Raw genomic sequence first — 25,565 nt, 5'->3', positions numbered from 1 at the left:
ACTACAAGAGAGACATGGAGCTACTGGAGAGAGTCTAGCGTAAGGCTACGATGATGATCCGAGGGCTGGAGAATCTGCCCTATGAGGAACGGCTGCGAGAGCTGGGCCTCTTCAGTGTGGGGAAGAGAGGAGTGAGGGGGGATCTGATCAATGTGTACAAGTACCTGAAGGGAGGGTGTCAAGGGGACAGGGACAAACTCTTTTCAGTTGTCCCATGTGACAGGACAAGAGGGAATGGGCCAAAATTGAAGCACAGGAAGTTCCGCCTGAGTGTGAGGGGGAATTTCTTCCCTGCAAGAGTGACGGAGCCCTGGACCAGGTTGCCCAGAGAGGTTGTGGAGTCTCCTTGTCTGGAGCTCTTCAAGGCCCGCCTGGATGCAACTCTGTCTACCATGCTGTAGGTGACCCTGCTTGAGCAGGGAGGTTGGACTAGATGATCTCCGGAGGTCCCTTCCAACCTTACTGATTCTATGATTCTATGTGCCTGTTAGTATTGCTGAAATATCAGCATAGGGATCTTGGCCCCAGTTTCCCGTTGATCCTAAAAAATTTAATCCCAAGTTACATCACAGTGTAAATTAGGTTCTGTGTGTCCCTTCCTCCATTGTGCACAGCAAAGCAGTCTCTCTGCCATGGAGGTGAGCAAGTGTGGGAAGAGAGACGTCCTTCAGGGAGATAGGATGGAGTAGCACATTGTTGTGTACCACAAGAGATGGATTTTATTCACACTCTTTCTTCTACCTTGGTCTAAAGCTCCCTCCTCCTCCCTCAGAAGGCTTGTTCTGGATGTAATTAGGAAGCAGCTTTCAACACCAAGTTTTCTGGCACAGCATGCATTGCACATCGCTTCAATGCTTCCCCTGAGCCGTGGATGTGGAGCTAGGGAAGCTGAGGCAAGTGGCAGTCCTTGTCTCCTCTGAGCCATATTTTTCCTATGACTGCATGTCTTTCAGCTGCTGTGAGGAGATGATGTTGGCATTAAATCTTTGGTATCTGAGTCACCAAATGGGAGTGAGGGACTGGTAGTGAAAATTTAGAGCCATTTTCTAATTATTTGAGACTTGGCTACCCCTCCTTGGCTTTACATTTGACCTTTCTCTGTAACACCCTCTTTGTGGCACTTCAGAGGTATCTAGATCTTTGTGGCACTTCAGAGGTATCTAGATCTTATGTAAAGAAATTAAGTCCCTGGGAGTGGGACAGTTAGGCCATTTCCAGCAACTCCTACAGGCTTCATTGGTACCACTCAATAAAAGAGAGACAGGAACCAGTCTCTGAAACTAAGTGATACAGTCAGCCTTGCGTCTCCACTGCTTAGCCTGGTCTTCTTTCCCTTCAGTCCCTTTCAAGAGTGCAGGCCTGTCTTGAATGGGACACCATGATCAGAGTATTCTGAGGACATTCATATCCCAAAGTCCATTTTGCATAGCTCTTCCAAAGCCTAGTGTCAAATATTACTCTCTGCAGAAGTCCTGAAGGCTGATTTTGTGCCTCAGCAGAGCAGGGGAGTAACATCACATAGCATGTGGCAGCTATTCCCCCACCACAGATTGTTCATCATCAGATGCAAGAACGTTGCTTCTTCTACTGCCACCACATTTAGGCAATGCAGGGTATAGTAGGTAAAAGAGCTGAGGCCATCCATGCAAGGTCCATGTGATACTGACACATGCAGCTCAACTCAAAAAGATCTCTAGAGATCATAGAATCATAGAATCAGACACATGAATGCATTTTAACTTTAAAAACCCAAGGAGTGCTAAGGTGAAGTCCATATGTGAACATCTTTTCAGACTTTGGCAAGTCTATTCAACGGCAGGCAGACCCATGAGCATCCTCTGTGGCTTCTTGCTATTACAGCAGCAGTGTAGGGCGTGACTCCGGCCAAAAGCACCGTGCAGAAATGGACTGATGGCCCTGATGGACAAGTTGACCGTGAATCAAATATGTGCCCTTGCAGAGATGAAGATCCGTGACACAATTGGACAAATCAGCAAAAATGCATCCAGCAAGACAAGGGAGATGATTCCCCCCCTCTGCTCGGCATTTGTGAGTCCCTGACTGGGCGCTGTATCCAGTTTTGCAGTCCCCAGTAAAAGCCAGTGACAGACTAGAGTGACTCCAACGAAGGCCACCAAGGTGGTCAGGGCCTGGAGGACAGTTTATGCAAGGAGAGGCTGAGAGCTGGGTTTGTGCAACCAGGAGAAGGGAAGGTGAAAAGGAATCTCATTGCTGTCTACAACTCCCTAATAGGGGTACAGAAAAGACAGAGCTAAAATCTTCTTGGAGTGAGGACAAAAGTCAACAACAAAAGCTGCAACATAGGAAATTCTGACTAGATATAAAGGGGGGAAAATATCTTCATCATAAGGATGGTCAAACAAACTGGAACATGAGCCCGGAGAAGCTATGGGCTCTCCATTCATGGAGATATTCAAAGCTTGACTGGACAAAGCTCAGAGCAACCTCAGTTAGCATTGAATTAAGTCCTGCTTTGAGCAGAGGGTTGGATCAGACCCCTGCAGGGGCTCCTTCCACCTTTAGTTATCCTATGAGTCTACATCTAGAGAAAGCCTCTGCAACTGAGCCCTGTAAGATGGTGACCAGGCTGCAAGCACCTTCATTTCGGTATGATGAACCATGCTCCTGCTTGCCTGGGAGCAGTTGTCAGGGAGGTTGCCAGGGAGGCTGACATCAGACCTCCCTTCCCCATAGATTACTGTGCACAGCAGCACAATCAGTTCCTAATCTGCAAACAAGACAAGAGGGCACCCAAAGGAAGCCACGGAGGGTGCTTTGCGTCACCAGCCCGGGTTGCCTAGCACTGCTGGGACCGTGGAGAGGGGGCACCAGCACTGGGGGCTTGGTGGCTTATTACCCCTGAGTGGCTTATTTGAGAACCAAATATTGCTGAGGATCTAGCAGCAGAGAAGCCAAGGCGATGGCAGCCAAGGCAGGAGAGCTCAAGGTGCCCTTCATCCGAGATGACCAGCTCACCCGGTGCATGCGACTGAGAGTCCAGAGCCTACAGCAGAAAAATGAGAAGCCCCAGGATGGGGAGAAGCTGCTGCGCCCCAATGAGCACATCTACCGAGTGAATTTCATACAACAGCAGAACTTGTGCTTCCTCCGCTGGGAGATACAGCTGGAGAGATCTGGGAAGGTCACAGTGACTGGTACTTCCCAGCACTGGACTCCTGATCTCACTCATCTTATGAACCGGCAGCTACTGGAGCCAGTAGGCATCTTCTGGAAAAAGCCAGGGGCCATGCATGTGGAGTGCAATGAGGCAGATGCCCAGGAATTTGGGGAGCGGCTAGTGGAGTTAGCCAAGATCCGCAAGGTGATGTATTTCCTCCTCGCTTTCGCCGACGGCCTTGAACCAGCTCAGCTGAAGGGCTCTGTCGTGTTTAAAGCCTGATCCCCTCTTGCTAAGCCCATCTTGCTCTAGCTATGTTTTTGTTTTCATTTTTCTTTCTCTTAGTTCAGTTCTTGGTCATTTTTATGTAGTTCTTCATCAAGGGACAGCACTGCAAGAAAGTGGCAAACAGCTTCACAGCAGTTCTGGAGACACCTTCGCCACCTCCCCGCTTTGAAACTTTCCCCTAACACACTGTCCTCTATCTGAATGATGGGGAGGAGGAAGAATGGGCCATGAGGGCTTGTTACTGTAATTGCTTAGAGCATAGAACTGCATGCTTGTGAATTCAACAGGGAAATAGCAGGTCTGACTGCCAGGATCTTGCTGGCATGGAAATGGTGAGGCTGTCCTGATCCCTCCAGCCAGGTATCTGGATATCAAAAGCCTAACGTAAAAATCAGAAATTTCCACCCTAGAAACAAGACAGGTGACCTGGAGAGAGCACTAGCTTCCAATTTCTAGGCTAGCCATTCGAAAGAGGAGCTTGTGAGAGATGCTGTGCTTGCCCTTGCAAAGATAAATGTTTGCAGGTGCAGTAACTCCAGTTGTGACTGTGGCTGCGGTGTCTCTGAAGGCCAGGTCCCTGGGTTGTTCGTGCTGCCGTGAAGCTAAAGTACCTTCTGATATGCTGTGTTCTGCAGATTGCGAACTGGCTGGACAAGGTAGCTCAAGGAGGTTGGCATCCGATTTTCCTGGCAGCTGCAAGTGGTTCTTGCTGGGGGTTAGTGTAGGGAGTTGTACTCCAGCCTGTTGCTCACCTCATGCTGCCTGGAGATTTTTGGTACTGAGATGAGTTGGAGCAGGCATCCATCTGTTTGCAGAGCTGGGCAAATGAGACAGCAGCTCTGAGAAGGCTTGTGGGTCTGAGTCTGTGGTGAGTCCCCCACAGTAGACACTTTACAGACCACAGAGCAAGAACCTTTCTCTGCTATCTACTGAACCCCTTCAAACGCCTGTTTTCAGGCAGGAAGCTGTGTCTGGTGTCCGGAGCAGTGAATCAGGGAGCCACTATCTTTGCAAGTTAGCAGCATGAGGATGTTTTTTGCCTGGCTTGTTCCTGTGAATAAATTTGGACTTCCCCTTTTCCTCCACCAGCAAGTGGAAATACTTTGGTGAAGCTGCTTGTTGCACTCAAGTGTTGGATCCCTCAACCTATGGACAGTGGGTTTAGTGGACTGTGTACGGAGAAGGCAGTGAAGGGAAACCAGGATGAAGTCCCTTCATTCTCATGGCCTACTGACTTGCATGAACCACTCCAGAGAGTTGTCAGACCTCTTCTTCAGAGCCTCCAGAGATGCAGACTACATGCCTTCCCAGCCTGCTTGGCGTATATAAGATGATATGCACAAGCTATGCCAGGCAGAGAGGAAAGGGCAAGCAGGAAGATCAACTATTTACTCGCTTGATGATGGGAGCTTTGAGTCTTGCCCGCAGACAAAGCTCAGCAAGCACCAGGCTTGCATGGGTACTGCTGGAGAAGGTAGTATCTGTTTTCATTTAGAGCTTGAGTAATGCAGGACCCAGTAAACAGAGAGAAAATTGGATCCATTCCTGCTTGGCCATAACATGGACTCACTGGGGGCCAAATCCAGTTCTGGTATCCCAGCAGACTTTCCCACAGAAGACCTCTCTAAGTACATGCCAGGGCAGAGCTCCTGACTGCAAACAACATTTGATCCAATAGCAGGAGTCACTGTCAGTCTCCAAAAGGGCTTTTGCATGCCAGGTCTCACAATGACATTACTGTGTTGCTTGTAGCTTGGGTAGACTTCCTACTGCAAGTACCTTGCTGGGTATTGATGTACCACACTCAATAAAAGCCTAATCAGTATGATTCCCCTTAAGAACTGAGGCTGTGCATGTCTACTTGATGCTTTTTTTTTGGGGGGGGGGGGGAGAGGAATTGCCCCAATCTTGCACACAGTAAAGCAGAACCAACCATTTTTCAAGTCATTTGTATTTTTGCGCACTCTTCTCCTATTAACAATAAAATAGAGGATAAAATTAATATTATCCTCTTTTCTTTTGATGTGGAGAGCATTTATCCATTTGTGTGGTTTGTGGAGAGGATTTTAAAGTTGGGAAGAGGAGGGGTGATGATTCTCAAGTGTATCTCACCCTTCTGTCAGAGCTGGGAGTGGAAAATGATTGGAGGGCACTGTTATTTCTCCAATAGAGGAGCTGTTATATACTAGTAAATGAAATTCTCCCTACACAATGTCAGCATCTTGTAAAGGCTTTGAGATGCACCACCTTAGCCCAGCTCCTAGGGGAACTTCACCCCAGTTTTTATGTGTGGTTCAGCAGATTGGCACTGTCTTTGCCTCCTTCCCCCCCACCCAATCCCTTCCTGTGTTGGCGAGTTCCCAGTGGAAGAGCCCTTACTTGGAGAAATCAGCATCTACCAGTTCCTATTTCCTCTTGGGACCATTTCTCCATAATCAGAGATACATTTTCTCTTAATTAGACGGTGTTAAGAAAAATAAAAAAAGTCCTAAACTAACTTAGTTGCAGATTAGATCTGGAACCTCGTATTTCTGAGCTCTCAACTTACCTTTCTCTGAACTCTTTCTTTCTTTGTGCTAGAAAAGAGTGTTACAGCTCTAGATTTTAGCAGCCCCTATACAAAAAGTAGCACAGTTCTGTGAATAAGGAGATCTTGTTTGCATTGCCTAAGCATCAAACAGCCAAGTCGAGTCCTGGACACTGTAGGATCCTGGGATGGGTTGCCCAGGGCATGATTTCCAGCACCAGTGAGAAGGACTTCTGGAAGGGATCTGAGCTTCAGCACACTGCTGGGATCAGTAGATGTGCCCAAAGTTAATTCTTCAGGGCACACAGACCCATGCCATGTCTGGTCACAGGCAGGAGTTGTGACATGAGGCAGCAGTCACACTATATGCCTTGAAGTGTGATTGTCCTGAGGATGGTGTCCTCATAAGCACCACATCCAGAGCTTTCACCTGTCCCCTGCCATGCCAGGACAGCCATCCCTAATCACGGACACCTGGGCCAGAGATGACAGGAGGAGCAATCCACGCACCTGGATAGGATGTTCAGAGGCAGCAGGCTTCTTACAGAGTGATGCTGAGGAGGGAGGCAGAGCTGTTTCTTTCTGTCACCCTCTGAATTTCCATAGCTAAATATCTACCCTCAAACTGAGGATGACATATACAACTCTTAAATAACCATTTCCCTTTAGGCTTGTCCCCTTTCAGTGCATTTAAATAAATACTGTTTCACCTTTACTAGCATTTTCCCTCCATGGCCTGTTCAGTATGAATCTGCCAGTGCCTGCTGCTCACCCTTTCTGCTGCCACCTGCTTGTTAGTAAAGGGCTGGTGGAGGTGGTGTTTGCTTGATTTCTTGGCCACAAGCTCTGTTGCCCTCAGGCTTTATCTACAGCACAGTGACTGCAGCAAGACAATTTGGCCTTGCAAGCTGAAACCATTCAGCCAAAATTGCCTCTAGTTTAGCAGAGGAGGGCAAAATGAGTCTCAAACAGTCTGTTCGGACTATGAGTTCTAGGGGCTAGGATGGTCCCCCTAGGAGACTGAGGACATGCAGCATGGCAGAGACCTTGCTCAGGGCCTCTGTGCTGTGTAACACTAATAATTAATGAGTAAGTGTGAAAGCAGCAGCCCTGAGGTCCCATCACCTACCCTTTGTACTATCCACATCCTCTCTCTTGTGGCTGCTGATCAAGATGTCCTCAAGACTTCACTACTATTCAGGGAAATCTATGGGAGGAAGAGAATGTATCAGCTTACACCTTGCTCTCTTTCCCCTGGGGTCAATGTTTAAGCATGTAGATAAAGCTGCCTCCAGTGTCTGGATCCTGCTCTGTGTGAAGGCAAATGCCAGTTACTGCTGCCTTTGCTGGCAGAGGGTGTTTTCAGCACTGTCCCCAAATGAAGGGACAGAGCGAGAGCTGTGGGGTGCCAATTTCTCCTACCACCCTGATGGTAACAGCAAGAATCAGCCAGCGGGAAACAATAGCTACACACTCTGACTGAGAAGCTGTCTTTAATCAATGCCATAATCATTTCTTAATCGATGCCATAATCATTTCTAAGCCCACAATAATAGTGAATTGGTTAACACAATGGTCTTCTATGACAATTCATTAGCATGAGTTCCAGTCAGGAAGGAATTGGTGGGGACATATGGAGGCTGTCTGATCCTTCCCTGGCACTATCCCAGAGGGAGTCTGGCACATCTTTATTAGCACTCCTGGAAATCACCAAACTCTCCAAAAAATACCTCTCTTCCATGGCTGTCTGCTCTGCTTCTATTGATCCAGCCAACTCAAGAAGGCCAATGAGCTCACAAAGGATGGAGCTGATGGCATCATTAATATTTCAGTGATGTCCTTCATTCCTAGGAGTGGTAAAAGCCCTGGACTGGATCCTGAGGAATCAGGAGGTTCTGCAGAAAGAGGGCTGGGCATGAGTTATGGCTTTGAGATCAAAAACAGCCAAAGCAAAGGATGAGACTTGGACATCTGGACAAGGGCCAAAGCCCAGTGCAGGCTCATCATGGCCTGAGACTTTATGAAGAGTCTCTTTCCATGCACTAATACTGTGTCCTATCCTATCCTAAACCCTCAGTGAGGAATCTAGTTGGAGAAGAGTAAGGGACCGACCTAACAATTCTGGACTGTGCGTGACCACGGACCCTGTGATGGAGACCTTGTTTTCTCCCACTTTTATTTACTAGAGTAGATGTATGCAGAGGGCCTGTTCTGTGTTCATTACCACCAGGTAGATGAATACACCATTTGTTCTTGGACCAGTCCAGTCACACCAGAATCAAGCAAGAGGCTCAAGGAAGATGGCCTTTTCTATCCTTTGGACAATAAAATGCACAGAAGTATGATCATAAGAACAGCTATTCCAAGGCAGACAAAGGAATGCTCTGTATCAGTAGGCAGCATCAGATGTCTAGGGTAAAATTATAAAACACAGAACAAGAATAAAGTTTTCATGGGAAGAGAGCTGTGAGAGATCCTATCCTATAATTCATCCTCCAAGACAGGACAAAGGCTAAACTGCTCTGGGAGATGTTAATCTAATCTGCTTTGGAAGAACTAACACCAAAATACAGCCCAGAGAGGCTATAAGCCAGTCCATCTCCCCCATGGTCTTCCTTGTTTTTCCTGTCACATATTCACTCCAGTCTTCAAAAAGGGCAAGAAAGAGGACCCAGGAAACTATAGGCCAGTTAGCCTCACCTCCATCCCTGCAAAGGTGATGGAACAGCTCATTCTGGATGTCATCTCTAAGTATGTGGAGGAAAAGAAGGTGACCAGGAGTAGCCAGCATGGATTCACCAAGGGGAAATCCTGCTTAACCAGTCTGATAGCCTTCTCTGATGATGGCATGACTGACTGGGTAGATGAGGGGAGAGCAGTGGACGTTGCGTACCTTGATTTCAGCAAGGCTTTTGACACTGTCTCCCATAACATCCTCCTAGAGAAGCTCAGCAAGTGTGGGTTAGACGAGTGGCCAGTGAGGTGGATTGAGAACTGGCTGAAAGGCAGAGCTCAGAGTGTCATCATCAGTGGTGTGGAGTCCAGTTGGAGGCCTGTGGCTAGTGGCATCCCCCAGGGCTCAGTCCTGGGTCCCATCCTGTTCAACTTCTTCATCAATGACCTGGATGAGGGGACAGAGTGCCTCCTCAGCAAGTTTGTTGATGATCCCAAGCTGAGAGGAGTGGCTGACACACCTGAGGGCTGTGCTGCCATTCAGAGAGACCTGGACAGGCGGGAGAGCTGGGCAGAGAGGAACCTTGTGAGGTTCAACAAGGGCAAGTGCAGAGTCCTGCACCTAGGGAGAGATAACCCTGCGCACCAGTCCAAGCTGGGGTCTGCCCTTGTGGAGAGCAGCTCTGCAGAGAAGGACCTGGGAGTGCTGGTGGATGACAAGTTGACCATGAGCCAGCAATGTGCCCTTGTGGCGAGGAAGGCCAATGGTCTCCTGGCGTGCCTTGGGAAGAGTGTTGGCAGCAGGTGGAGGGAGGTGATCCTGCCCCTCCCCTCAGCCCTGGAGAGGCCTCATCTCGAGTCCTGTGTCCAGTTCTGGGCTCCCCACTACAACAGAGACATGGAGCTACTGGAGAGAATCTAGCATAGGGCTACGATGATGATCAGAGGGCTGGAGCACCTGCCCTATGAGGAACAACTGCGAGAGCTGGGCCTGTTCAGCGTGGGGAAAAGACTGAGGACTGAAGACATCTAATCAATGTGTACAAGTACCTGAAGGGAGGGTGTCGAGAGGATGGGGACAAACTCTTTTCAGTTGTCCCATGTGACAGGACAAGAGGCGATGGGCCAAAATTGAAGCACAGGAAGTTCCGCCTGAGTGTGAGAGGGAATTTCTTCCCTGTGAGAGTGACGGAGCACTGGACCAGGTTGCCCAGAGAGATTGTAGAGTCTCCTTCTCTGGAGATCTTCAAGGCCTGCGTGGATGCAACCCTGTCTACCATGCTGTAGGTGACCCTGCTTCAGCAGGGAGGTTGGACTAGATGATCTCCAGAGGTCCCTTCCAACCTTACTGATTCTATGATCTCTAGAGGTCCCTTCCAAACTCAACCATTCTGTGATTCTCTGTTATGTTCTCTACATTAGTTCCAGGATAAGAATGACATTTAGGAAGAGAAATAATGTGGATTCGTGTCTTTCCACTGTCTTCTCCCCACAGGTCATTCCAGACTGGAAGGAGCAGGAGTGGAACCCTGAGAAACCTGAGAGTTATGCGGGGATTTTTCACTTCCAGTTCTGGCGCTTTGGTCAATGGCTGGATGTGGTGATAGATGACCGCCTGCCCACACTCCATAATCAGCTCATCTACTGCCATTCCAACTCCAGGAACGAGTTCTGGTGTGCTTTGGTGGAGAAAGCTTATGCCAAGTAGGTACCTGGGCAGAAGTATGAGTCCAATGACTGCTGTTAGCTCTGCAAGGCAGTGGGGCTTTGCAGTTTGCAGAGCAAACTAGGACATGGGCACCTCAGGAGTTTCTCTCTGTGCATATCCTCAGTTGCTTTGCACCACTGGATGATGGGTCCAGTGATGAAATGCTGTGAGCTTACCAGGTATCTGATGACATATCGGAGTTGCAGGTGTTTAGTGCTAGTGTAGCTGGTTACTTTGTGAAGTGTCAAATTTTATGCTGGTACAGGGAGGCAATGGGAATCTCTATCCTCCTACATGAGCTGAGAATGTGGTCTTTCGTTTTGTTTTGTTTTGTTTTCCAAGGAAGCAGTAGTTTTCTAGGTTAGAAGCAAACCTTTGGAAGAGTACCGCATTGAGAATCCCTCAGAATACTACCCAAAGGCTATTCATGAACATGATCTCCATGTCCAACCTCATCCCTTCTCCTTTCCTTGTATAGGGTTTGGTCAAAAGTCCTCACAAGCCTTAATTTGCCTTCAAGGTAGAATATCCTCCAGCTGCTCTTTGGCTGAAATAACAGCTATACCAGGGATTTTGAGTTTCCTTTTCTTTGTCCTGTGACAACAAGAATGCTACAAGCAGCAGAGGTACTGCTTCTTCACCATGTTTTGCTTTTTTCTCTCCCATCCATTGAATGGCTTCCAACAAATGTCTGCTCTCCCAGCTGCCCGAGAAACTGTCCCAGACCCCTTAAAATGTCAAGCTAGTGCTGTTGTTCCATCCTTCTTGCCCTCTTTCAGGTTGTCAGGCTGTTATGAGGCCCTGGATGGAGGCAACACAGCTGATGCCCTGGTAGACTTTACTGGTGGGGTCTCTGAACCTATTGACCTGACTGAAGGAGACTACACCACCGATGAAGCCAAGCGGAACCTCCTCTTTGAGCGCGTGTTGAAGGTGCACAACCGAGGAGGCCTCATCAGCTGCTCCATCAAAGTAAGCAATATTGTCTGTATGGTCACGGGTCTCCTTGGAGGCAGACTGAGGGTCCTATTGGCTGGGCCCCCTGCGCATATGGTGTAAAGTCTGTCTGCACCCCAAATGCTCAGGGCTCTGCAGATAGATCTGGAGCCACTTTCACACCTGGCTGCTGTTTTATGGAATGTCTTTTGTCAGATGATAATCCCTGGAAAGACTGTCTTCTCCTGCTGGAGTCATACTCTGAAAACACTCTGCAGGGGGTGGAAGCTGTGTGACCAGATATCGATGTTCTCGTTGCAGATGGTCCACATCAGAGCTCATCAAAAGGAAGGGAACAGGCATTTTAGGATACAGTTCATTTTACCCTGTTGGAGACATCTAAAATAGGTCAGATGAATTGTGCCTAGGGGTTCCTACTTGTTACTATGGATGATAAAAGGAATCAAGCCTGGATGGAAAGCCTATTTATTTCTTATTTCTGTGTCCAAGATCCCACCCTGATCCCACCACCCTTTAAATGCTAGGAGAGGATTCACTTCCAGAGTAAGACATTTAGATGTCTGCATGTGGACATCTCCGCAACACTGGGTGCGTGACCTCCCAGTATAACCAGCAGGATAAGCTGTATTGATTGACAGTGTGGGAACTTAGAGATCTCATGCAGCAAGTGAGGGCCAGAAAGGATCTAACATCTAAAATGACACATGATACTTATCTCTCTGATATTTATCTCTCCCTGAGCAACAGTGCTCTTCTTTTCAGCTCAGAACAATCCACAGGAAAACTTGAGCTCTCTTTTGTCCCAGTCCCTGCCAGGTAATTGCCCTCCCTATAGCCAAGATAGAGAGCTCTATGAAGGCAAAAGCTGAAATTCAAAGCTGCAACCAGGGTGCAAGCAAAAGCAATCACATCTGCCCTGATATGAGCACCATCTGTGTCTCCTTGCCCAGGCTATGTCAGCAGCAGATATGGAGGCCCGCCTGGCATGTGGGCTGGTGAAGGGCCATGCGTACGCAGTGACGGATGTGCGGAAGGTCCGCCTAGGGCATGGTCTGCTGTCCTTCTTCAAGTCAGAGAAGCTGGACATGATCCGCATGCGCAACCCATGGGGTGAGCGGGAGTGGAACGGCCCTTGGAGTGACACGTGAGTAGGGCAAGCAACATCATTGCCTGCTTTTGATGGAGAAGGTTGGGCTAAAGCAAGCCTTGAGGTGTAAGACAGTTTGGCTACATCCACTCCAGTAGTGTCCTACATGGACATTGCCATTGTAGGGGCAGTTGTGGGTTGCTGCTTCAACACATGACCTAGCCCTGCTGTTTTGCTAGGGTAGATACAGCCCTTGCGTTAGGGTTGTAAGAGGGTAGCTGAGCTTGCAAAGCTTCCTTTGTGTCACTGAGGTTCTAGTGGTTGTTGTGGTGAAATCACCAGCATTTTCATACAAGATAAAGGATGGTTGTAGCTCAGCTTTGTGCTCTCAATCCTATTCCAACCAAAATAGTACTCAGCATAGGAGGTTTCTGGCACCACTGACTGCTATGGGACATGAGGCCATATGAAACAAGGGCCAGAGCCTTTGGCCAGAATCACAGCATTTGAGACAGCAGCAGCCAAACAAAATCTGGCTGAGATGGGTTCAGCTACAGTGGTCAGGAAGAAAGTTAAAGCTCCAAGACATACTGCATTCCGCCCATTTTTGGAAAAATGTGCTAAAAAGACCAATGCAGAGACTGGATTAGTTTATGCCATCCCTGAGGACAAGCCTGCACCCCTTTCTCTGGTCTAAAGGCCTGTTGCATGGCATGAGCTTTATGTAGGCTTCATGCCCTTGACAGATCCTACTAAGGCAAAGTAGCCCCTTGAATTCCTGTATGTCCCCTTGCCCTCACAGTAATGATCATGCATTCTTCCCACAGCTCTGAGGAGTGGCAGAAAATAAGCAAAAGTGAGAGAGAGAAGATGGGAATGACGGTGGAAGATGATGGAGAGTTCTGGTGAGTCCCTAATGGGTTTCCCGCATGAGCCGTGTCAAGAAAGTGCTCCCACCCCATGAGGGGTAAGAGTCATTTCCATACACCAGTTATCCAGAGCAAAGGGCCACCCAAGCTCTGGAATCTTTAGTGAAACTTGTTCCTTGAGCCCATAATTAGCTTTAAATGGTTGTGGTCCCTTTTACTAGGGCACTTGAAGTGTCCTGTGGCAATGGTATGAATGTGCTAATAGACTCGCAGGTACACAATTCAATACAAAGTGTACCCGTAAGTGGAGGAAGGGCCACCACTCTACTCCTCCCACTCCAAAAACATATGGTGCTATTACTTGAACTGAAGGAGTTCACTGCATTCATGCAGAAAGGTATTGCCATCCCTTTTGTTTGTCATCTGCCATCAGAGACTACCTCCACGTGGGCTCTCCAGAGCAGATAATCAAGAAATTCCCTGCAGAAATTTCCTTCCCAGAGGAAGGGAACAGTACAACACAGCTCTGCCCTTTGCTGTCTTAGGATGACCTTTGAAGACTTCTGCAAATACTTCACAGACATCATCAAGTGCCGTCTCATCAACACATCCTATCTGAGCATCCACAAGACCTGGGAGGAGGCAGTGCTACGTGGGGCATGGACAAGAAGTGAAGACCCCTTGAAGAACCGCTCTGGAGGCTGCATCAACCACAAGGACACCTTTCTGCAAAACCCACAAGTGAGTCACAGAGCAGAGGGCCTTCCAGAGCCTCACACATACTTCCAGGGCTTTAAGTCTCCTACAGGGACCTAGAAGGCCAAAACAGCTGCTAGACTCAATGCTACCTCTGTACTAGTAAATTAACTGTGTCCAGGACCATTTTCTGACTGAGATCCCAGGCACAGCATGACCAACATCCAAACCAACACTCTTAATCTTATCCCTGTTAACAGAGAAACTGCATCCAAGTCCTTAGTGTAGACAGCCCCTGGCACAAGCAGACTTCAAACTGCGCCATGATGTGGATGTGGGAGAGTGTTAGCTGGTGTTAGTCAACCAGAACCAGGGCCCATTTCTAGCAATATAGATATCCAGATGATCAAATTCCAGTTCCTTTGTTCAAACCTTGATGCTGTTATATTTACTAGGACAGATGTAGCCTCTTGGGACATTTCTTCTAACTGGACTTTCAGAAAAGGCCTTGCCCTCGAGTTAATCTCCTGGAACAAGCTATTCTGGCCTGCTCTGAACTAGGATTCTCAGTAACATGCAAGACAAGTTCCTGTTAGCCCTGACAAGTAGATGAAGGACAGTCTGGTCCATTGTAGAAGCTGTCATCATGGATGTGGGAAGGTTGTCCTCTGCTTCCAGCTGTGTTTTAGCCTTCCTATGCTTCTTAGGTCTCTGTTAACATCAGTCCCTTTTTCCATGCCTTTGATGGACTTTTGTGGCAGACTGCAAGGGGTGAAATGCTTTGATACTAGACTGCATCTAGACTCCTTGGATCCTGCAGGGCAATTCAGCCACCAGCCCTGGATTTGCCAGTTTTTTATAAGATGGACCAAAGGGGTCTCTGGCTTGGTAAGATGGTGCCAAGTCCCAAGAGCAGTGGGTGCAGGGTCTTAATGCTGGAGCTGAAGCCAGGTTGTCCTTGCAGTGAGGCTGGTGGGGAGAAGCTGAGGTTAACTCCATTGTGTGTCCATCGCACCCATGCCCAGTGCTCCTGTCTTAGTAGAACGCCTCCCTTACCTTCCTCCTTTTGCTTCTAGTACGTGTTTGATGTTAAGAAGGCAGAAGATGAAGTACTGATCTCCATCCAGCAGAAGCCAAAAAGGACCAGCCGCAAAGAGGGCAAAGGCGAGAATTTGGCCATAGGCTTCGATATCCATAAGGTAGACCATGAATCCTTCATGCTGGCTAGAAACCCCCCGGTAGATATGTTAGAGGTGGAGTGATATCCCAGTCCTGCATGACAACTGGTATCATGCATTTAATCATTACACTGGTTGCCTGTGGTGTACCTTCAGCCCACCCTGCAATCCTTCAAGTGATAGTGAAGAGATAGCTACATAAAGACATAAAGACTATGTCTGAAAAAGTATATGGGGAACAGTTCCTGCTCTGTCTTGGTAAAAAACAGTTAAATCATCAGAGTAAGGGAGAAAGATGGACAAGAACAGGCATCAACTCCTGACACCTGCCTGGGTTGTGCTTTAGGGCATCCATGCATAGGGACTGTAGCTCTTATCTCCTCTCTCCCCATCTCCGAGCACAGGTTCCACCTTGCACCCAAAACCCTCACCCGGTTCACACTTCCTTCGGCTGATACAATCCCCAGAAAGGATTACAATTTCCTTACTACACCACAGTTTGTCAGGAAAAAGCTTTCTTCATTCATATTGAACGAGATTTTCTACAAATCTGGAGTGTTAAATCATCTGAGCATAATAAGTACCATGAGTATGTTGCTGCCTAGTATAATCGTGTCTGACATTGGAGGCTACAGAGGTAGGGAAGAGACTGACACTCCGTCCAAACTCTTCAGTGTAGTAAAGATTTCAGAAATGGGCAGTGACAGTGCAGGCAGGTTTTCCCTGCTAAAAGCAATAGTTTGTCTGTACCTCCAAGTGTTGAAATCCATTAGACTGATCCTCTTGTGTTGCTTGCTGGGACCTTGGTGCCAGGCAGCGATGTAACAGTGAACAAGTCTTTGATCCAACAGAAGTGAGAGAGCTACATCCAAGCTTATTCTCCATCTGACCCAGTTGGGACCATTGTGCTGGTCCAGCTATCTCTGTGGGATCCTTGCAGGCTAGCCCTCCAAGTTGGATACCAATATGTTGGCACTTAACATGCTGCTGATGGTCACACTGTGGTCTCTGCTCAGGTTGAGCTGAACAGGAACTATCGGATGCACACCCTGCAGCAGAAAGTGGCCAGCTCCATTTACATCAACTCCCGCAGCGTCTTCCTGAGAACAGACCTGAAGGAAGGCCGTTACGTCATCATCCCCACCACCTTCGACCCTGGTCACACAGGCGAGTTCCTTCTCAGGATTTTCACAGATGTGCCTTCAGATTGCCGGTAAGGAGCAAGAATGATGGTGGGGAGGAACTAGTCATTTGGAGAGATCCCTGTGCTTTTGATATATGCTTGTTCTGTTTGGGATTGGTCATAGTCTTGCCTAGAGCTGACATTTGACTTCTTTTGAAGAGTGGCCAAGAGATAGGGCACATTTACAGCTCTCATCACAGTCATGCAGAGAAGCTACCAAGCATGGCTTGGTAGAGCACCCCTCACTCTAAGTTGAGAAGGAATTTGGAGGTGGAGTGCAGAATCTGGCAGGGGATGGTGCATAGTCCATCCCTCCCACTAGAGCAAATGCTCAGACTTGCCCATGGGGTAAGGATGAGCACCTCACAAAGGCAGCATATTTCTCCCCTGGCAGAGAACTGACGCTGGATGAGCCTCCACACACCTGCTGGAGTGGAATGTGTGGCTATCCACAAGTGGTGTCGCAGATCCACGTCCTTGGCGCAACTGGGCTCAAGAACCAGGAGACCCAAGGAGGTACAACTTTCCCTGCCTGTTGTCTGGTCACAAAGGAGATGGTTTTCAGTGAGAAAAGATATGGGTGATTTCATGAGATGGGAGGTGGCTGGGATTTGCTTTATCTTCAGATACTCCTTCACTGAAGGAGTCTGGCTGTCAGAGGAGAAGGGCCATGGACTATCAATATCAAACTCCTTGGTGTGGACATGATCTGGGAGCTGTTACATTTAAGCTGTTGGCTAGGGTTCTTAGGAGACACTCCCACAACTTCACCAAAGCTCTTGACAGTAGTCCTATAAAGATCTAGGCTTTCCTACTGAGTAGGAGCAGTTGTGAAAGTCAGAAATCTTATTTAAAAACTTTTTAACATGAAGGAGTGAGAAGCAATGGAGTAGGGCGATGTGTGAGGGGGAAGCTGAACTATTGGTAAGGGACAGGTTAAGTTGAGCTTGCTGTGGGATGGCATGGGTCAAGGACCTCTGCCTTTATTTTCTCTGAATCCTGCTCTACGTAGCTCTGCAGAGCCGCACTGAGATCATTTCAGCTACTGTCAGCATAGCACACTGTTTGTCTCCCTCTGCCTCAGTCTGTAAAGAGTCATTTTTATGGTCCATGCTCTGACGCAATTTTGAGAGACAACATTTTTCCTGAATGAAAGACATTCTGTACCATGCCAATCCTGTGTCCTGCAGCCATACAGAAGCTCATGGCAAGAGCTCCATGTTCAGTACTCATGGAGCATCTGGACTGAGAAACCCAGTGGTAGTGATGACTTGCACTGGAAGATCATTGGAGTAGAGGAGGAAAGTCCAGAGGCTGTGATTAGAGAAGCAAATGCCTCTTCACAATGGGAATGGACCAGACCCTAGCTTTTCTTTCCCCTCTTCTGAGCCAAGCATATGGGTCTGAATGTGTCAAGGATTATGCCAGCACTTTTTAGACATATTTAATATTAAAAAATGAAAAATTAAATTTTAAAATGTGAATTAAAATTTTAATTTAAATATATATATATTTATTCCAAACTTATAAGCTACGCAGCATATCACTGGAGCTCTAGAGGTAATGAGCAGGATCTATCCGAGAGCACGTACTACCAATTTCCTTCCTTATCAGATGCCACAAAGGGAGTCCTCCATTCCTGTCTGGTATTTGAGGGGGGTAAATCTTGCCCTGGGTAGACTGATTTTTCTCAGGTTACCCACAATAGCTCGGTGTACCTGTAACAGTGTAGGGAGATCTGTAGCCAGAAGTATCTAAATTCTTCATAGAAACAAGATTTATCTTTCTCTCCTTCAGACAGGGATCCTGCAGCCATAAAATATGTTTTCAGGAAAATGCCCCCAGGAATGGCTTTTCCCAGCTATATTCCAGCTGTTCTGCTCCCATAGCCAGCAACCTGCTGGTTTGGTGGTTTCCAGTGCAATTGCATCTCTCCCATCTCCCAGCCCAGTCCTTTCAGACCACTTTGGAAATAATGATTTACAGACTGGAATTTAGCTCCAGATGGTGGAATATGAGGATTTCATTAGACATCCCAAAAGACAAGACTGGTTTGGAAAAACAGCTGTGAAATCCAGCAGCTGCGTCTCGCCAGGGGAGCCATGGACATTGCAAGGAGAAAATGAGGAGGTGGTCTGGCAATTAGAGAGGAGGTTGAGTTCCTGGCCTCCAGAAGGGAGTTATTTGTTCCTCCTTGTTCCCACTCTGCCCTTGGACAAGAAAACACATCCACCTGGTCTGTGTTTCCGTCATGTCCACTAAAGCCCACAATGAGAAAATGCAATCTGGCAATTAAATTTCCATAGCAGTAACTCATTCTCTACTGAAATTCCCAGAATCTGCACTTGCTTTGTAAGGCAGAAGTACTGACTAATGAGGGACTGCTTTTCTGTCTCTTGGAAGCTCAGGTAGCTTCCAGCTATGGTTTGAAAATCTCTAAACTATCTTGAACTTTCTGATAAATACCCATTTTCTCTGGTGGGGTATGGAGGAAAACTGCTAGACAGGACCTCTGGAAAAAGGCTCTGAGGAATTACAATAGTTAAAACAAAGCATAAATTCCCTTATCTTTCCCTAGGAGCTGACCCTTATGTGATCATAAAATGTGAAGGGGAAAAGGTTCGTTCACCGGTGAAGAAAAACACAGTGGCTCCAGAATTTGATGTGAAAGGTCTCTTCTACCGCAAGAAGCCAGGACAACCTATCATTGTTCAGGTACTCGAGAGATGAGCAGTCATCTGAGAGCCCGACTCACTCAGACCTCCCTATCCACTCTTTCCTCATGCTTAAGCCCTCTGCAGCAGATCTGTTTCCCATGGCTGAGCGCAGTCAATTCATGTAGCTTAGCCAGTTACCGTTGCAGCTGAGCCCCAGCAACCACCAATCCATGTCCTTAGCCCCTCAGCTGCAGAGTGAAATCCACACCTTCAACCACCTCCACAGCTCCAGCTCAGAACATGCCCCCAGTAACCTCATCTCTTCCCCAGTATGGAAAGGTTGGCTGCAAGGAACTGCCCTCCTGTCTGTTTTGTTTCTCCAGATCTGGAACCACAGCTTAATAAGTGATGAGTTCTTGGGCCAAGTGGCACTCACGGGGGATCCCAGTGACCGACAGTCAGTGCACACACTGCATCTCCAGGACAAGGGGAACAGGAGATCAAATGATCTTCCCGGAACGATCGCTGTGAGGCTGCTCAGTAGTAACATCCTCACTAATGTCTAAATCCTCAAGGACTCTTCTTCTAGTGCCACATATGTATATTTATACATATATATGCATACTCTCACACACATATATAAATATATACACACAGAGCATATATACCACTGCAAGTGTATATGACCTACGCATGCATTGCACTCAACAGAGCCAATCTTGTGTTTTCAATGTTCAAAAAAATGGTGCCTTTTGGAGGAACCAAAATGATTCTTTGACTTTCGTCTTCCACAGCCCACACCACCACCATGTGTCCCGTGGGATCGCTGTGGGCACGCTGTGTGTTCTGACAGCCGGAGCAGGATGCCATGGTGCTGTTTGTTTACACGGGGCTGGCATGCACATGCCACCACGCACACGCGTATCCACTGCAGTTCCACCAGGCACTTCTGTGCACCCTCAATGTGTCTACTTAATTTTAGACTAGTGTATGGAGAGTCATTTCCAGTGAACCGCCATTCAGTTGCTTATCTGCGGAGGCATCTCAGGAAAAGAGATGGCCAAGTGTAAAAATGGACTGAGGCTTTTGGACGTTTTCTGGGTACAGGTTAACACACAGCATCTGGAAAGAAGAAGCACCAGGACATTCCCACAGTCCCAAATCCCCATTAACAGGGGCAAAGCTATCCTGCTATTAAACAAGACTAAAGGCTCTATCATTTTATGGATCAGCTGTCTCACACAAGCCCTGTTTAGCCTGACACCTCTCTAAAGGTACAAAGCCACCAACAGACATAGCTGGACAACAGTTCTCCAGGGTCAGTTTTTGAGTTGTGCTGGTCTTCTGCATGTGCCTATTGAACTGTCTTGGTGCCTGCTGTCTCCATCGCTCCATGCAGTCTCCATCCCTACAGACTGAGCCCAGCCTTTTGCTGAGTGCAGGAGAGATGCCAGAGCCCCATTGCCGGGGTGCATTGTCACAGGCGTAAGTCTGCTATGGATATTCAGCATTCAGAGAAGAGGAAGAGAGTGGTTCCTCTGAAGGCCAGAGCAGCAGGTCCAGGGGTTGGGGAGCTTTCTCTGACAGGACTTAATCTTTGCTGCTGCATACATATTCCAGTGCATCATTTCTCTGTGCCTCGCTTTCCCAAATTCTTATAAAAAACACTAGGATGTTAGTTTGTGCTAAAGGAAAGAAGAGGAGCACTGCTCCCAGTGCAGCCTGAAAATGCTGGGCATATTTATGTAGTACTAGTGTCAGTGCACATCTCTCACTTTAATTTCTGGCCTGAGGGCCTGGAGAATTAGCTGCATTGGACTAGATCCAGTCTCACAAGCACAACCCCAGTGCATCTTCAGGGACTGAGCAGTCCTGTATCTAGGGCCATGCTCTGTGCCTTGTTTGCAATGAATACTGGGTTCATCCTGCTTATTCCACTGGGTGGCAGAATCTGGCTTCTTATAAAACCATCCCAGATAAGCAAAGTCACAGACCCTTGGCTGTCCTTTCAGTAGCTGGTCAAGGCAGGTTTGAAGGTGTTTTTATTTTGTTGTTTAGGGTTTGTTTGTTTTTTTTTTCATGTGCCTTTTGAAATGGTGCAAGTTAAGGGATTTTCTGTCAGATGTAAATGATTTTGTATGAAGCAAATCTTCTGCAGTCACCTGCATGCAAGGGGAAGGGAATACACATGATGTAATGCTTCCTGTAAACAGCTTCTTAAAATCGGTACAAGGCAGTCTCAGTAAATTCTTACCTAAGCAGAATTTATCTGCAAGGACAGGTTAATATGTATGCCTTCTTTTATCACAGAGAGCAGAGTTTCTGTCTGTCCTACTAAATGTCAATGTTTGTGCTGTATAAGGCTGTTGGTTTGGGTTTTGGTTTTAATTCCATAAAGATCTGCTAGGTCTGTAACGTGATCTACAAAATCAGGTTAGCTGCCAGTTCAATTCTTGGTGCATCAAGAAGTGTACAGTACAACTTAATGGATTTTTGCAGGTTTTCCTTTCCTCATTTTCAGAGTTTAGATGTTCATCTCTGGTGGGTTTGAATTATGTTGTTGATCAAATTGCTCCTTTTCTTAGGTCTATTTTGCAGGACGTAGAGGCAGGCAGTGGCCCACAGGATGCTCTTTCTGCATATCAATTTTTCCTGGCTTGTGTTGCGCACGTTCTGACTCCTGTTGCCATCACTGGGACCTGGATCAGTTTGGTAGCTTTCAGTATTGGCTCAAATGTACTCGGTTTGGTAAAACAATGTCTTGACCCCTACAAAGGTCAAACCAAATCCTTGAATTTGGGCAGCCCTCTTATTCAGAATTATTTTGATTTAATCCCATTGTTGGGGGGGAGGGGGGCTAATCACTGAAAATAACTGGAAGCAGCACTGATGGGCCAAAACCAATGTCTCTGCTTTATGGATTGGGGACCTTGTCTTAGGAGAAGACCTCACAGGGTTGTGCTCACAGAGAGAGGTACAAGGGAATGGGGTGCCTAAAAATATCTCACCTGGGAGGGAGAAGAGCTATTTAGGTAAGACAGAACATCGCAGGAAGGAATGAGAATACACCAGCCACGAATACTTTTAAGCTGGAAGTAGACGTGTTCTCATCCCTGGTGCAGGAAAGTTTTGAAGCTCCCTCCCAGCTCTTCCAGCTGCCTTTACAGAGGAGCTGTGGGGGCAAGGAGCAATGTGGGAAGATGCTGTGATGACAGGGGACAGGGACCGAGAGCACCCTCAATACAAGGGGTCTTGTGAGAAGTCTTACCTTGAGCATCCCAGGTCCATCAGGCTGTTAGTTGACCTCAGGGGAGATTGCTAATTCCAACTGAAGCTTTTCTTGCTTTGAGGGCATTTAGAAGTCTCATTCTCCCGATTTTTTTGCATCTAATAGCAGGCTCATACTGCAGCCTTTTCTTCAGTTAATGCACAATCTCTGGTGCCAACCCAGCTACCCAATTTATGAATCTTTGGGAAATCTGAGCCTCTGAGAGCTTTTCTCGCTAGAAAATTGAGCTGAAATCAACCTAAAAAGCTACTGGGACAGGGATCAATGATGCACCATCATAGGCAGATGGATGTAGCAAGTACACCTGCATTAGCCTTGTTTTCTCAGGAAATTAGGCTATCAATAGCTTCAGCAAGCTAGAGGCATTTGGCCAAGGAATGCCCTTACTCTTGTCAAGAAGCACCGTAAGCCCCGAGGAACAGTGCTGGAGCTTACTGAGGAGGGGGCTTCCCCAATAACTGTGCCAATCTCCTTCCTTCCTACAGAGAATCAAGCCATAATGAGAGGAAAGGCAGTTTTTTAGTAGCCCTTTTTTATAAAAAATAACATATTGTATCAGGACCAAAATGTCTTAATAATAGTTTTGTCCTTTTTTCTCCCCATTTTTTAAAAAGGAAAACTTTAAGTTAGACTAGACACATTCTTTTCCCCTTAATTCCAAGAATGTAACAAAAATTGCCTTTGTTACATTTTTTATGTCTTGTTTTTAAAGCAGGTTGGGGAAGGCAACCTACCTTTGCTAATGTTGATGTCTTTTCTATTTCAATTAAGCAGACAGAAATATTCAAGTCTTTTTATCTGAAGGATGGGAGGATCCACTTATCACTCTTCAGTCCCCCATGGATGGTGTGGGACATATCTCTGATTTATTGCCTGTTTCTTTTGTTAATTGTTTCGTTAGTCACAAAAAAAACTGTCATTACACTCTGTTAAATCTGTTTTGTGACATATGCATGTTAAAACAGTTTATCAATGTCTTCATCTCCAAAGGCACTGAAGTGTCACGCTGCACAAGATCAGAGAGTGGTCCAAACAGAAAGCCAACACTGTACAGCTGTAAACCTCTTATAAATAAATTGTGAATATTTTATTCAGACTCCATCCCTTTAAACTGCTGTGTTCTTCCAGAAAGCTTTGGATAGGCACAAGATGGCTCTGCAGAGCCCTTTTATTACTTAATTCAGTAAACTCCATTTGAATGATTTTCTCTGTGGACTTTGAGGCTGCAGCAAGGCAAACTGCAGGAAAGCTTCATGCCAGGTTACACCCATCTGTGTTCACTCGCCATGGGGCAAAGCCATGGGAGGAAAAGGGTCGCCTCCTCTGGGTGTAAACCTGGTGCATCCCATACCTCAAAGTAGCCATGCCACAACTGTATGCTGCTCTCCAGCTACCAAATCCTCTCTCCTGGGAAAGGAGAACTGGCAAGGATGGGGACACGAGCAACAGGCACCAGGAATAGGTGCAGGGGAGCAGGACAGGATGGCAGGGGTGGTAACACACATATTTGTCTCACAAACCGTGGTGGGAAGGATGTCTGAGCAAGCCATGTCCAGCAATAACTGCTGCAAAAGAAGGGCTGTTCCAGTCTAATCTCTGGAGACTCTATCTACTAGAGCAGTCATCACTGAGGGAACTTGACTCTTCCAGTCTCCCCATGCTCTGCGGTAAGCATGCTTCTCCCCCCTCCCCCCCCCCCCCAGGAGTCTCCAGCCCTGCTGGCTTCAGGATTGTATTCCCCTCTTCTTCTAGCCCATGATGCCTGTACGCTAGAGGTGCCTGTACTAGAGGTGTTTCTAGTACAGAGAAGCTGCACTCATCTACAGCCTGTCGTTGGGATCCCCAGAAAAGACAAAAGGCATCCAGAAAGACTCTTTTTAATTGTGGGGTAGGGGAACCCTTCTAGCTCCTCCTGCTCTTGGGATCATACCCTGGAACAAAGTTCATGCCCAAACCTTTAGGAGAAGGAGATAAAGGCACATTCTCCTTCTCTGCCTCCATCACTTAAATAGCTTGCCAGAACAATTCCTTACTTGCCAGCAGGAGACATCTCAACCTCCTGAACTTCCTATTTCTCTCCTGAAAGACCCCCTCAGCAGGAGACATGGCTGAGCACCTATGGGTCTGTGCATGAGACTGTAGTTTCTGAGCATGGCACAAGAGCTGTGGTCTCGCCAGCTCTCTGGGGGCTTCACAGAGTCCTGCTTTGTGCACATTCAAAGAAAAGGCTACACAAACTTGGATAGGCCACAAATTGTCCTGCAGGAGTGGGGTCTATGCTTCCCCACCAGGATCCACATATAAGTTTTGCTGATGCTGGAGCAGCCATGCCTGCTGGGCTTTTTCTCCCGGAAGGTTTGAAAGTGGAGGTGTTTCAGAAGCAGGAGGCTCTGCCATCCCATCTGAGCCTGTGCTGGCCCTGAAGTTTAAATGGTGCAGGACAATATGAGGGGCTGACAACACATGCAGAGATACTGGAATTAGTGTGGGGCCCCAAGTACATCTGCACAGAGACATACAGGCAGCTTGCACACACTGATGGCCCAACAGGAGGAAGAGGAGTGGACCACAGGCTCCCGAAGAGTCCTACAGCATCTCCTCATGCTTCCAGCAATGGCATCTGCCAAGTATTTCACTAATGTTTAAGTAACTAAAATAACTGACACTTCAGAGCCTCCTTCCCACTTCCAAGATCACCTTCAGGGAAGAACATCCTGCCTTGGCCACAAGATGGAGCTGGAATTCTTCTCCTTGGCCCAGGGTCCCATATAGCCTGCAGCTTCCCCACCCCAAGGCCTATAAAGAGTTCCTCCCACATGGTTATCTGCTCCTGACACTCCAGAGGATTATCAGTGAGCAGGGCTGCAGAGGTAGCAGCGTTTTTAGCAAGGATCTGGGCTTGTTGCCTCTCTCTCAGCACTCCTCAAATCCCCAGCCATCACATCTTTGGCTAATGTCCCAGGTATTAAATACCCCGAGATTAGCTGGTGAACCACAGCTGGGACAGTCTGTGCTGAGCAGCAGTTGTCCAAGGCTCCTTGCACTAGTCAAATCCCATGTCTAAATCAAATGGCACAGGCAGATGAGCAGGTCCAGCACCATGACCTTGGCAGATCCTCTCTCATTGGCTTCCCACATGCCCACGGTCAGCAGGCCGGGCACAAGTAACAGGCTGCCCAGGGATGAGCTGCTCCTTTGGACCATTACCAAGGGTATTAGTGGCATATTGGATGTGTCTGGGAGTGAAGCAGTTTACAGTCCTCATCAATATCTGCTCTCACATCTACAGAAACAACTTTCGCACACTGAGCAGG

The 25,565-nt window shown here is 47.5% G+C and overlaps 2 protein-coding genes across 2 annotated transcripts in view; both read left to right on the top strand.

The window, feature by feature from the left end:
* CAPN5 (calpain 5) overlaps positions 1-23,350 on the top strand; it is a 69,079-nt gene extending 45,729 nt beyond the window's left edge. Inside the window, exons 4-13 of the mRNA XM_062567415.1 lie at positions 10,123-10,331; positions 11,115-11,307; positions 12,243-12,436; positions 13,207-13,284; positions 13,794-13,989; positions 15,021-15,143; positions 16,139-16,335; positions 16,700-16,821; positions 18,884-19,020; positions 19,346-23,350. Coding sequence (XP_062423399.1) covers positions 10,123-10,331; positions 11,115-11,307; positions 12,243-12,436; positions 13,207-13,284; positions 13,794-13,989; positions 15,021-15,143; positions 16,139-16,335; positions 16,700-16,821; positions 18,884-19,020; positions 19,346-19,528 — 1,632 coding nt within the window. The 3' untranslated portion in view covers positions 19,529-23,350. The remainder of the gene's footprint in view (positions 1-10,122; positions 10,332-11,114; positions 11,308-12,242; positions 12,437-13,206; positions 13,285-13,793; positions 13,990-15,020; positions 15,144-16,138; positions 16,336-16,699; positions 16,822-18,883; positions 19,021-19,345) is intronic.
* Positions 2,942-3,421, top strand: OMP (olfactory marker protein). The gene has a single exon (XM_062567417.1). It carries the CDS (start codon positions 2,942-2,944, stop codon positions 3,419-3,421), a length of 480 nt encoding a protein of 159 aa, XP_062423401.1.
* Positions 23,351-25,565: the final 2,215 nt, after the last annotated feature.

This window comes from Rhea pennata, chromosome 1 (assembly GCF_028389875.1).
Source record: "Rhea pennata isolate bPtePen1 chromosome 1, bPtePen1.pri, whole genome shotgun sequence".
Taxonomy (NCBI): domain Eukaryota; kingdom Metazoa; phylum Chordata; class Aves; order Rheiformes; family Rheidae; genus Rhea; species Rhea pennata.
Note: the sequence above shows the minus strand (reverse complement) of the source record. Positions and strands in the feature narration are given on the sequence as shown.

What these genes read in the sequence shown, in the direction of transcription:
- OMP (XM_062567417.1), top strand. Translation starts at nt 2,942, where the DNA reads ATGGCAGCCAAGGCAGGAGAGCTCAAGGTGCCCTTCATCCGAGATGAC.